The following is a 14,134-nucleotide window of genomic DNA, read 5'->3' as shown; positions in this document are numbered from 1 at the left end:
AAAAACAGGCCCGCCTGACGGAGATTAACGATGGACAAATGCGGTCCTTCTGAACCGCACAAAATATGCCAGATTAGGTGGGAGTGCGTCTGATCGGAAAACTTCTGCCAGTTGCGTCAGGCTGTCAGATTGCGCTCATTTTCCACACGCATCTGCTGACTTTAACATATAAAAAAACACACACATCAAAACGATGGAACCTCAACAGCTGGAAAACGCCCGACGATGTGGGAGGAGATCAATAAAACAAGAAGAAAAAAAAGGAAACAGCAATGAGGGGTAAGAATGATGATGGGAAGGACGCGCTGGACCCTGCAGCGGCGTCAGCTCCGCACGCGGCAGGAGAAAGCATTTCCCGGGTCTCCGCGGGTCGGAACATCGAGCAAACGGAGCAAACTTGAAGGGTGTACCTGTGTACTGCAACAGAAACATTGTCCCCAGAAGGCGAGTCGCGATATCCCCCGTCGGTCCTGAACTGTACGCGGCAAAAATATTCAAAAATCTGCAAATAAATAAGAATAAAAATCCGTGTTCGGAGCCGGTTCGCTGTCCGTCCGCTCCGCGCGGCACGCTGGACTGCAATGAGAGCAGCCGGACGGAAGCGGGACCTTTTTTAGCTGCGGCAGCGAGCCCGCCCTCTCGACGAGCCCGGCGGACACCCAACACGAGCGAGCTGCTGAGGAGGAGACGCCGTCTGTGGGAGCTGCAGTCCACCCCACCCGCCGACACTCCACCTAACTCCCCGACACTTCACAACGATCCAACTGTCGACAGATGATGCCGCTCTCACGGAGAGCTCGAGCCTGTCAGCGCGCGCGCGCGCATTCATGTCACGCTCCGCGCGCAGCTGCCGCGTCTGTCGGATGCTGTGTTAAATCATAGGAAGAATTACATTTTTATTTTTGATTTTTAAAGGAGTCAGGTGACCTACGCAAAAAAGTTTTGTTACTCGACAAAAGGCTGTATGCAGTACAACACGAACTTATCCAACATCAGTTCAATTAACCTCCAGTCTCTCCGATGAAAATCCTCTTTTGGTGTTTTTATTATGTTGTTGTGGCATTTTCTTCACGGTGGAAGGCAAACATTAAGACAACTAAACTTGTAATTACATTTCTGAGTACTTTCCCTCAAAAACAACGCCAATTGAAAAAGCCAGTACTAGTTGTCAAACTACTGGGCAGGCCACAAGCTCCCCTCTCTGCTCCATTCCGGTGCATCTACTTGTAGACAAATAGATCCATGTGCGTTTTTGTTGTCCTTGTCCAAGGTGGCATTGTGGCTCAAAACTGCACAGCTGCACTGCTCCAATATTGCTCGCCAATTTTGGTGCAAATTACAAATAATTTTTGCCGAACAAAGAGATTGTTATTAATTCATATAGCTCTGCTGTTAGTAACGGGATAGAGATAGTTATTTGTTCAGTACTTGAGTTTTTCTCTACTCTTATAGTACTTTTTCTATAGTTTTTTGGTGCACCGATAATGTTAGCTTGGAGGTGTGAGGGGCTGTGAGCTATTGGGAGAGCCAGTAGACAGATGGGTGATAGAAAGTGAGCAAGCCCGCAATTACCGTTTTAAGACAAGTGGACTGAGAGTGTGATGACCCATAGAAATGGGTTTCCTACCGGCTCCAACCAAATTAAATCAATTGAGTCGCCAATTTTTGTGATACAGATGTTACCAGGTTGGAACTAAAATCGTCAGTAAGCAGTATTTACTGTGAGTCAGTCCAAGTTATCATTTCTAGGGCAAACACTCAGGAGTGAGCTTCTTGGAAGTCCACACCCTTTCCACTTGAAAGCGGGCTCTGGAGAATCTGTCAATCAAACATTTCAAATGTTTGACAAAGTGGCCAGCAGGCACCACTTTCTTTTATAGAGACATCTGATTGGTTTAATCAGTTTAAAGCTCGAACAACTTAAACTACAGTAAAATATGAAAAAAATTAAGATTAGCAAGAAAATTTTATTTGGAACACAGCGGGGGAGGGGTCACTCAGTCCAGTCCTCTTATACAGTCAATAGGACCGCCCACAACTCAGAGGTAAATTTCTATTGAACTACTGTCGCTCTGCAGAAACTATGTCCTAGAAAATGACACAGTTTTTTTTAAATTATGTCTTAAAACAACCTAATCATAATTACTTTTATGATAGATTAAAAGATGATTGGAGTGGGACTTTTAACACACACATTTTAGTCTAAATTCTTCAGTATTCCAGTCAAATGTCTATGAAAATGTTCTCAAGCTGTGAACAATTTATTAGTTGTAAATGAACGAGGCTCGATAACTGTCCTGGTTTGATCAACACTCAGTCAAAAGATTAATTACGTGAGCAGAACAGAAAAGCAAACAACTATTATGCTTCTGTAATTAGGCACAAGCTGTGAAGAGACGTGAAAACTCCAAGGAGAATGTAATCTAATCCATCACTGCAGCCGTCAGCTGAGTCCTGTATCCTGGAAAAAACTGGGAGAAATTGACATGTCAGTTCATGCAAAGTTAAGACTGACCTGTTGCCTAGGTTAATCTTTAACTTTCATTCCATTTTTTTGGCATAATTAACTTAATAAACATCCAAAAACAAAAATTGGCACCTCAGTATGAGCAGGGTGAATAATTCAAATTGGTGGCTCATTTTTAGATGAAGCAAAAAAAACAAAGTTGGAGTCATCGAGTGGTGAGATGTGAATGTCCGTTATTATTATTTTTACGTTTGCTTTCGCTAGTTTAAGGTCATTAAAGGGGTGGGGGTAACTTTTGACTGTATACGAAAACTGGACCGAGTGAATGTGACATCACCCATGAAAAAATGAATTGCTTCCAACTCTAACCAAACTCAATCAATTTAGTCACTCATTTTTCACATTACAGGCATTGATTGGTATGTTGGAACCATAAATCAACAGAAAGCAGTGATTAGTCCAAGTTGGTCTGACTCATTGTTCCTATGGCAACCACTTTCTCCAATCAGGAGGAAGCTTGTTGAAAGTCCACAGCCCCCCTTTTATTTTCAGCATTTGGAGTGCTAATTACCCGTCCAATGGGTATTTGTCTACATACATAAAAAACGACTTGGGGTTGTTTACTTGTGTTGAATAAAACAAAATCCAGAGAACAATTCCTCCCATTTCCAAATCGTTCTCAACAGTTAGTCCTTAGTTTTTGTCTACCCACTTAAAGGTGGGGGGTCTTTCTATAATCCATCATCATTAGGTGTTGCTTGACAGTCTCTATGGACCTCAGATCTCAACAAGAAAAGGATCATTTTCTCTATTAAAAACAGTAGTTTTTTTATCAGAATCCACCAGCATTTCCTGCAAGTGAAAACGCAACACTTTTTTGATCAGAATATAAGTCCAACAATAATACCCACACTCTTGCCAAGATACAGCTCAACAATGGAAAAAAAAATGCATGATAAAATATTATGCCATCTGACAGCTTCCCCCTGCAGGTACAATTTAACAAGAACCTGAACAGCGGGAAACAGAAAAACAGCTTTAGAGGAGAATCTTCTCCTCCAACTCCATTTGTTTTTATACGCAGGGCTATTGTCTCAAGAGTTCTCCCCAACTTTTATTTAAAAGAAACTTCAGCATTACACTTGACACAAAAAGATGAAACTAAATTGTTTGGAGTAACATAACACTACTAAGTATGATGAAGACTGAGATTTTGCATACATTTAAAAAAATAAATTAGATAAAATAATTGGAACCCCTCCAATTATTAATCTTTGACGGAGAGAAAAACACAAACTGTATAGAAACTCTGTACATATAATAGTTTATCAGAAAACATGAACACAGCGACTTCAGCCATGAGTTTCTAATTTATACTCCATATTTTAGGGTCATAAAAAAATGCAAACAACCCAATCACAACCGGGGCTGCCCACAATTTCACAAGAAAGCTCATCATAACTGAAATGAATGTTTTCCCAGCAAGAACCCAATTACCCTTGTCAGCCATAGTGATGAGTAACAGCCAGTGCAAGCTCAAATTCCACGTTAGTGGCCAGAGGCAATGATGTTTTCCCAATGTTTGTTCCTGCTGTTTTATTGTTGTTTCATATGATGACACTCCCTTAGTTTTTAACAGGTTTTTGTTTACCTTTACAGAATGATACGAGTCCATTGGGTTTATTAGGTGATGCAAGGTCATCTTTAGTCAATTTAAATGTCATAATTGCAACTAAAATTTTGGTTTAATTAGATTTGTGTTTTAAACTTTAGGCAGGTCTCGAGCAGCTTGAGGTACACAAGAACATGTTACTACAAGTTGATGACTTAAACCCTGTTCTTAACCTGCAAAGAGAGGGAAGTTTGTTCTTTCTCTTCTAAAGTTGCAATTAGAAGAAGGAGAAAATAACAGTCATTTTTGTTTTCATATCTGAAAGGTTAAGTTTGTATTGTGTGTTTTTGACTAAAAATCTGGGGCGTTGACCAAAAGATTATGGATGACAAAAGTAAAGCCTGACGTGGGTCAGCCATATTGATATTCTATCCAAATCCATAATGTTCTGAAAAAAGGGAACTGGAGAGAACAAAGCAAAGGCCCAGTTTTGTTGCCCAGTCATCTGCCAATAAAAAACATACCCCTTTTAATGCATAAATCTGACATATATTTTTTTTTAAATATTAAGGATATAACTGTATTTTGTTGCACAGCTGTAGTTTTTGATAACACATCCATTTCATTTTCCAAATCTTTTTTGTGGTCACAGGGTTGCTGGAACCTATCCCAGGTACTGTCGGGCAAAGGTGGGATACACTTTGGGCAGGTTGCAAGTCTGTTGCAGGGCCGCACAGACTCACATTCACACAACTTAGAAGGCATCTATTAACTTATGAAGCATGTTTTTGGACTATGGGAGGAAGCCGGAGTCCTTGGAGAAAACCCACACACTGCATGAAGAGTAACTTCCACACAGAAAGAATGCAACCAGGGCCTTCTTGCTCTCATTCAACCTAATCTGTTCATAACATTGGAGGTAATAGAGAATTGCACTGTAACCAGGGGCCTCATTTATAAAGCTTTGCGTAGGATTTGCGTCAGAAATGGCGTACGGATGAAACATGGGACGTGCGTACGCAAAGAAATATTCGGATTTATAAAACCGTGCGCACGCACATCCTACGCATCTTTCCCTTAATAAATCACAACCGATTCTAAATGCAGCGCAGCTTTTTGCGGCTTCATGACACGCCCATAGTTGCCCATAAATAGTCCGTGAAACGCCCACAAATGAATATTCATTGATTGCGGAACCATGGCAAACACCGAGAGGAAATCAAAAAAACGTAACTTCCCTCAATGTGAAGTAAAAGTTATCGTTGGCGAGGTGGAAAAAAGGAGAAAAGTGTTGTTTGGAGGGCACAGTGTGGACATTACTAATGCCAAAAAGGCACGTGAGCGGCAAACGGTGGCGGACGCCGTAAATGCTGTAGCCTCACAACCATTCGAGGTTGTGAGGCTACAGCGCTCCATCGGGGGGCAGGGGGGGGACACCGGAGCGCCAGATGCATGCGCCGGGGGGACCAGAGCGCCAGATGCACCGGGTGACACGCGTGGTTCCTCCGAGTGCTCCTCTGTAACGCCGGGCCCAAAAGCCCGCAGAGGTCCAACAGGACGGCTGGAGGAAGTCGGAACCGGCTCATAAGCCACTCGTCCTCATTTGCCAGCAAGTCTTCTTGCTGTCTAAAGATGCGTTCACTCCGAATTCTTCCATTTGCCACATCTTCTAAGAGCGTAAGATCAGCCATTGTGCGTCATTACGCATTGTGATGGGGCATTTTATTTCCCTCCATTTAATTACATCTGACAAGCTACAGATGTCGGTAATAATCCACGTGGAAATGGGAAATTGATCAGCGCAAATGTAATTTCTTGTTGCTTTCTGAATGGTTGAGACATACGACATACATTGTTTTATCAAAAATAAAACAAACTAAAGGCATATGCATGAATACCATAATTCCATAGCTTATGAAGAAATGTTTTAATATGAAAACAACTTTCCCCAGTGGAAAATTAGTACGTCCGTCCGTCAGTCCGTCCGCACGCCCACACCTATATCTGCTCCGCCAGACGGACACATTGACGAGAATATCAGTTTTGTACATTATTTCGTTCTGTTAACTTTATTATTTATGAGGATGAATTGCACAACATGCCAATATTGCAGAACATATTTCACTTTTCTTTTTCCAAATAAGTGTTCATTTGAATTTCTGTTGTAATTTTCGTTTGTTTCACTGCTGATCGATCAAACGGGTGTTTGTGTAGGCTGTTAATTGTAAGACTTGCTTTGTGAAGTCTTCATGTTATTTCTGAGAGGCAGTATTGTCATTTTCACTTTCACGTGTTTCTTCCATCTGCCGACGGTGTCGCCGTTTCTCATTTCACCCGTTTTTGTGCGTACGCCTGGGTCAGAGCTTGCGTGGAGGACCGCACATTTTCCCGTCAAGTTTGCTTTTTATAAATCTCAACTATTGCGTAGAGAGTGGCGTACGCCTTCTTTTGTGCGTACGCAACGTTTATAAATGAGGCACCAGAACCTTTTATGGACTTCATATGTGCTTCCTATGTGAGTTTTGTGGGCGATTATGGAATATTTGGACCTGTTCTTGTTTCTCTTCAATTATCTTTTGTGACTGTCTGCTTTATGTCACACAACACAAACGGACAGACTGTTCTGCTGTGTAGGTTCTCCAAGGCCATGTAGGTACTACTACGAGGGCCACATTCAAGCTGCAGTTCAAACACAGTTAATATGCAGCGTTTTGAAAGTTTCTTTTTCTTCCATCAAGCTTTTCATCTCTCTGAGCATTTCTAAACACCATATTTTGTTTTTCGCCCAATACTTTTGACTGTCAACCAACAATATATTGGCACAGTTTGTTTTCCTTTAATCGATTCCTACTGTCGCTTGTGAAGACGACACTTTTCTGTATCAATATAAACTTACCAGTGGAACAACAGAGTTCAGGTACTGCAGCTGTCCTCATGAGGACTTTGGAGAGGTACAGCTGATATTTAAAAAGGCTCCGCTCAGCAGAAAAGCCGACACATTTCAGAAGATTGTGGTGATATTTGCAGTTGCTCCATTTTGGAATCAATGACTGATGGGTTCAGTCCTGATATGAATGAAAAATGCAATTCCGCCAGCTTCAGAGTGCAAAGATTAAGACAGCCAATACAGATATGTGTCCTGGATGTAAACAACATCCTGTCAGTTTTTTCTCCACCTTTATGTCTGCCTCCTTCTAATGACCTGCCTCTTTTCCTTCTCCTCCTCCCACTCACCTTATACTTATAGTCTGGCTAATGGCCAAGAGATGATTATTTGGACAGGAAGGGTTTTGAGGGGCTTCACCCTTATAAGTTCCATCTCATTACGGGAGTTTCTCAATTTCCAACTTCCTATGTTGGAGAAGTCCAGCTTGGAGGAATTTAATGAGTTTTGGCGCTTTAACAAGTTAACTTAACAAGTAAGTTGAACCAACTGTTGGGATGAAGACCAAAGAGTGCCATTGTTTTCATTTCCATAAACCATGACAGAGAAGAGCAGGTGTGAGTGTCTGTGCAATAGTATTGTATGTTCTGAAAACTACAAAGGGCAAAATCCCAAAGGAAGGCCCAAACTTCGCCTGGAGGATTCCCTCTTTGAATGAATATTGAGACAACTGTTGACCATTGTGCACTGCCAAGATGCTGGTAGAAGAGATTGTTGTCCAACTTTCACTCAGAAAAATCCATTCAACTCCTGATAACTGAAACCTTCTTGAGCAGAATAGATCTAAATGTGTGTGTTTTAGTACAAATGTCCATAGGAGGTAAGTCAGTGTAAACTTTGAATTACATGTGTAAAAGCTTATAAACATATCAGTCTATCATATGCAGCTAAATGGCTTTCATCGTTAATCCACTACAGAGAAAAAAGCCTTAAGAAAACATTCATTCTGACAGAAAAAGTTATAAAGCCCCTACTTTCTATGCAGACCCTTCAGTTTTTTTTTCTCATTGATCTAAATATACATTTAATTCTTCTGGTTCTGTTTATTAAACAAATACTTCATTCATGAAATCTTAAAACAACATGAAGACAACTAGAACAGTTTGAAGTCTTTTTTATTCAGTAATGTGACAGTTTCAGAGGTCTTCAAAGATTTGAGTAGTAAATTTGCCGTTACCTTGAATAAAGGATCATTTTACATTACAAGAGGAGCAAAATAGCTTGACTTATACTGCATTTAATTATATTTATACAGAGTTCCAAAATAAAAATAAAAATTGGTGTGTATTAAGTCGTATCTAGAGGGAATCAGACTTGAAATATGGGATTGGGCAACTATACATTAGGACTTTAACACTGTCCATATAACATAGCCTGACAGAATCATATTTAAAAGGATTTATGCTAGAGTAACAAGCAAACATGTGTTTTCTATGCAACTGTAATTGTCACTTTAAAAAGTTATAGTAAATGAATAGAGTAATTTAACATTAAGGAGTTGTTACATTTATTTTTCCATTACATTTAGTTACATGTATAAGTTATATCTGGCCCTTTGAGGACAACCACTATGCTGATGTGGCCCTCTGTGAAAATGAAGTTGACACCCCTGGTTTAAAGCAAAAGGAAAAAATGACTTAAAAGAACCCTAGTTTTCCCACATATAAAAACATGAAGATGAAGGACTCTCAAGGGAACAATAAGTCCCCATTCTGTCTTTTTATGTTCACGCAAATTCCCAAGGTTTTGACTGAGGTAAACATTTCTGTTGCATTCTCATCTCATTTGTTTCAAACTTTCAGAATGTATCAGTATATATCACTATAGAATCAAGCTTTAGTTAAAAAAATCTACACGTATTTATCAAATGTATTAATCAAATTGTCTTTAAAATGATAATTTTTTTGAACAAACAGCTTTTAATAAGTTTTTAATCTAATAATTTTGATAATGTTAATTCGACAATATTGAATGAAATGAAGAGCTTGTGTATCAAAATAAAATCCATTCAATGTTTTGATAGTGATACCCCTCACACCCTCGACATCATGTTTATTTTATTGTCTTATCTTATTCATATTTAAGTACACCAACTTATTGATCTATATGTAAATGGTAAATTGCGTATACTTATATAGCGCTTTTCTACTTTACTTGAAGGCCCAAAGCGCTTTGCAGTCCCATTCACCCATTCACACGCACATTCACACACTGGTGGCAGATCCGCTGCCGAACACTGGCCAAACCTTCCACCAGAGGCAAGGTGGGGTTTGGTTTAGAAAAAGTGACTGGGACAAAGACAAGGTGGAGCTTAAGATCTTGAGGATGTCTTGGGAGCGACGAGGATGGATAGGACCAGGAATCCATCAGAGGAACAGCTCATGTAAGACGTTTTGGAGATAGTTTTAAGAAAACAGGTTAAGATGGTTAGGATTGGTTGAGAGGAAGGACAGTGATAATGTTGTTGAAAAGATGTCGAGGTTGGAGCTACGGTGGTCTAAAATTAAATCAATAAAGAGGTTCATGGATGTAGTTGGGGGGGACATGAGGGTAGTTGGTGTGACTGAGAAGAATGCAGAGTATAGGGTTGGATGGAGGTGGATTATTAGCTGTGGTGACCGCTAAAGGTAACAACAAAAAGCAAGAAGAAAAATGATGCAATAACCTTTGAGTAGCTCCTTGTAGATGATACTGCAGTAGACATCAGCCTTATTCTTGTCAAGTTCATTAAATTTTTATTGGTATTTTATGGATTTAGAAAAATTTTCCTTGTGTTAGATCATTTTAAAGAATTAAATGTCTGTTGTTTTTTTTAGGTGTTTCCCCATCATCTTATCACATTGCATTGGATCTTCATTGCCAATTCTGTCTATGACTGTATTTCATTCGCTCTTGAAATATCCGTCAAACCCTTTATTTCTATTTAAATTGTAAAAATGAGTAAATGGCTTGAAATACTTTAGTTGCTGGATTCTTATAATGATCCCTGAAAGGTACTTTTAAGTTTTGTAATTTTTTTTCTTCCTTTTTTACAACTATTTATATACCACACATGTCAAACTCCAAACCTCAGGGGCCAGTGTCCTACATGTTTTTCTAATAACATGTCATTGTAGTTTCCTAGTGGCAAAGGATGCCTATTCCAGGTAATCAGCAGCAGATAAGACTGGGTTTCTGAAAAACCAGCCGTAAATGCCTATAGTCTGACACCCCTGCTTATAACTAAAAACACAAACCTATGGAGGGTATGGAGGTATTATTACAGACTGCTTTGATAACATATTTAACCATGTACTATTTCATTGATTACAACATGAAAGCTGACTGACCATAGTTTTGACTGATCTTTTAAATCGCTGAATCCATTAGCATGGACATTATACAAGGACTGCGTGGCGAGTGTGAGTGCATGCTGGGTTGTCGTTATACCTTAAGTAATGTTCAATCTTTCAACAACAAACATTTAACTTTTCTCAGGTTGCATGAGGATATATCTTTGTCAGCAGTCTCCAAGTGAGCGCGAGAATAAGTTAGTTTTCCTTTGCCAACAATAGCAAAATCAAAGTGTAACTGCAGCCATGATCCGGGCCTTTGTAAGTCTTCAGAACCATGAAACTGATACACATCTTTGTACTCTATCTAGAGCAGGGGTCACCAACCCTGTGCCCGCGGGCGCCAGTGCGCCCGCGAGCACCCCTTGTGGCGCCCGCAGGGAGTGCACCCAAAAAAAATCTTTTTTTTTTTTTTTTTTTATTGAAGCAAATATTCAACAAACAACCACGGCATGTCTGTCAATGACAACAATATCAATTCTGAGATAAAGGTAGACAAAGAAAACCCAAATATGTAAACAAATATAACTTAAAAAATAATCACTAAAAGTAAGGGTCTATTACAAAAGTTTAAATAGATCAAATAAATTACACAATTTCTGGACATTCTTATGATTCATGTAATGTAAAGATTTTGAGAATAGGTTGAGGTGGTTGAGTAATCCATTAATGTGAGGATTAATATTCCTGTATGTTTTTATTTACATTTATGTTTAAAAAGTTAAAATTAAGTTAAAGTTTTAAAGGTTTAAAAGTTTAGCTTTAGTGTGTTCAATAAATATTTATCTTGTTCGGCTGCAACCTAAAGTCTGTTTTGAAATTAGGCTCCCTCTGCAACTGAGTTTGACCCCCCCCCTGTAATACGAGTCTAGAAAATTCAGTCTAGGAGGTTTTTAGTGGCGCCCTTCATACCACTTGGTGCCCATGAAATAGCCCTCGGTCTCATAAAGGTTGGTGAACCCTGATCTAGAGAGTCTTCAGCAGCTCAGTGAACATTGATTTCAGAAGTAAATTTGGGTCATTGAGTCCAGTTAAATTCGCCTTATTAATGTAATGACCCCTACTTTGTTTTTTAGGTGAAGCAGGGTTAGATCACCATGATTTTAAGACAACTGCAGTTTATTGGTGGAGCAGTGAAACTAAGCAAAAGCTACCAGCCAATGTAGCCAGGTAAACAAAGTCACGTGATTTTGATTGCGTCACTGCATACCCTTTATGAACACAGTAATATTGATAACTTCCAAATCTTCATCTGATTGGTTGGTTGTTTTGTAGAGAGATGTAGTTCCCAAACGAAAAAGATTTGGCTGTCTTTGGCCGTGGCAGTGGTTCATTAGATATTTGCCTCTGAGTTGTGGGCAGAACTGTTGGGATGGAGTACGCCCGTCCCTACTTCCCGTCATCCATCTGTTTACACTCTCTCCGACTGTATCCCTCACTACACCAACCTAACATTACCGGTGCAACAAAAATGGCGAGCAATATCTGAGCTATCCAGCCGTACAGTTTTGAGCAAGATACCAGCACAGAAGAGGAAAACAAAGACGGCCTTTTCTAGTCTGCTCTTGATTCACAGCAATTTGAATATAAAATATTCAGAAATGCAATGTTGGGCTTCATTTTCTTTATATTTTCCTTCATCAAAAAAAAAGCCAAGAACATTTTAAAAACATGAAAATTTCATTTTCATCAGAGTGGGTCTTTAAAGCTGCAACTCCATTTTTTTTATACATTTTTGTACAATAATTAATTGTATTCCATTTGGTTATATGAAGGCTGTTTTTTTCTTTTTATATATGCCCACATTGTATTTTATAATTTTATATACAAAATTGTTTTGTTGTAAATATATATATATAATAAGTCGTTGATGTTTTAAAAGTATTCAATTCATATTGTGTATTTTAATAACTCATTTTACTCATTCTTTTTAACAATAAATGCAACAACAAGAAAAATTCAAATTGGCAGCTGAAAGATTCTACCTTTTTCATTGACTTGAACCGTAAGATCCAGTTCTCCTGATGGCCATCATGTGTTCACCTTTGCCGAAGCAAAGACTCAATGCAAAAGCTAAAATCCATGGTAGTGCAGATATCCATGTGGCTAAGTAATTGGACAGTGAATATGATAAATCCTTTTAGTTCTTTATGCATAGCTAATGCAAAACCAAATGATTAATTAAAAAAAACAAAACACTTTTGTTGAACCATTTCTACAAGTCATCGTGAATTTTGTAGTTGGAAGACAGGAGACTGAGATCAGCCACGTTTAATTCACAGAGAAAAAACAGAATTCTTCATTCTCCCACAAACTGACCTTTTGAGACACACTTCGATTGTAAAATGTTCCCCAAACAGACGAATCAGAGATTGCTTGATAATTAAACCCGTGAAAGTCAAATATACTAAGACACGGCAGAAAAGTCTGAAGAGTACAAGTGTGAAGTGAGAAAAAGGATATAACCGAGCAGGAGGACCAGAAAGGCTGCAGGGAGGGAGGAAGAAGAAGAGAGGCCCAGTCTCAGACAGAGCATTCATTATCACCTGACTGACCTGCATATTGCTCTGTGAGAGAGTAATTGGGAAGGACACACTCATCGGCCAAAGCCCAGCATTAAAGGGGCTTTTCATTTCACCCTCTCTCCTCTTTCTCCAAAGCAATCTCTAAGGGTCTTACTTCTTTTAATTTGAATCATCACAGAATGTTCTTTAGATTCCATTGTTTCCAAAAACGCAATTATGGATAGTTAGTGAAACATAGTGATCTTATGGGTAATTTACTGCAGAAGGAGTAGTGTAAAACCTAATTATGCATTAAATGAAAATGATCATCTTTTTTGAACAATGAACATTCATTGTTTTGCCATATTTGGAAGTGGACCCACAGCCGAACAGCACTGAGAGCCGATAAAAAGTCTGCAAGAGATTTGTAATGACATCAAGAGGGTTTAGTGTGAGCATATTGAGGTCTAATAATGACTAGATATATGTAAGGAGCACAATTACCATTCTAGCTAATTAAAACCTGGTTAAAAGGCATTAATAGAGCTGATTGGCGAGTAAAATATGTCAGAAATCACAGAAATTTTGGTACAAACACAAGACAAACACTTGGATGGTAAGCCTTAGTCACGTGCACTTGACCGGTACAGATGTGCACGTTTTTGGGTTGTCCAGTCCTGTGGAGGGCATACAGAGGAGTGGCTGCATCCTATGCTGTGTCTTGCAGTTCCCTTGAGGCTGTTTGTACAGCCATCTCAAGGGCCGGCATGAAAATAGAACGTACGATTGTTGTGCGTGTGGTAAGTGAAGTTATGGTAAGGCTAATGTAAGCTGCACCCACTTATGTTATACGGATGCTGTCGTATGGCTCCCTTATGCCACACTCTAGCTGTTATTAAGGTGCAACTATTGGCTCCTTTCCAGACATGTGCAAATGCCTCACACATGGGTTGTGCAGGTGGTATGTAAGTACCAAAAGGACGCCCGTAGGACACCCACAAAAAAACAAACTTTGATTTTTTTGGTTAACTCATTTCTAACAGTCAGGCTGCAAGCAAGGAAGACGCATGTATCACTTAAACAGCATTAACAGGCTCCTTGCACATTTTGCCAAAATTTGGGAAAGGTCACAAAATTGAAAAATTCATACCTCATGCACGTGCCTCCCCCTTGCTTTAGCGTTGTGTTGTATGAGTGTTCGGTATGACATGTGGCCCAAAGGATGCCCGTAGAAAATGTGCATGAAAACTTTTCCCCTACGGTCTCACCAGACCA

General features: G+C 39.4%; 1 protein-coding gene across 5 annotated transcripts in view; it reads right to left on the bottom strand.

The window, feature by feature from the left end:
• Positions 1-14,134, bottom strand: part of enox2 (ecto-NOX disulfide-thiol exchanger 2) — a 206,680-nt gene that overhangs the window by 143,602 nt on the left and 48,944 nt on the right. Inside the window, exon 1 of one of the 5 annotated variants that reach the window (XM_011479893.3) lies at positions 411-748. The exons of the other annotated variants lie outside the window; for them this stretch is intronic. Within the exon in view, the coding sequence (XP_011478195.1) occupies positions 411-432 (22 nt within the window). The 5' untranslated portion in view covers positions 433-748. Of the gene's footprint in view, positions 1-410; positions 749-14,134 lie in introns of those variants that run through there. 5 annotated transcript variants of the gene reach the window in all.

The sequence above is a fragment of the Oryzias latipes genome, chromosome 10, assembly GCF_002234675.1.
Source record: "Oryzias latipes chromosome 10, ASM223467v1".
NCBI classification, from domain to species: domain Eukaryota; kingdom Metazoa; phylum Chordata; class Actinopteri; order Beloniformes; family Adrianichthyidae; genus Oryzias; species Oryzias latipes.
The sequence above is the reverse complement of the archived record's forward strand: the minus strand, read 5'-3'. Positions and strand labels throughout refer to the sequence as shown.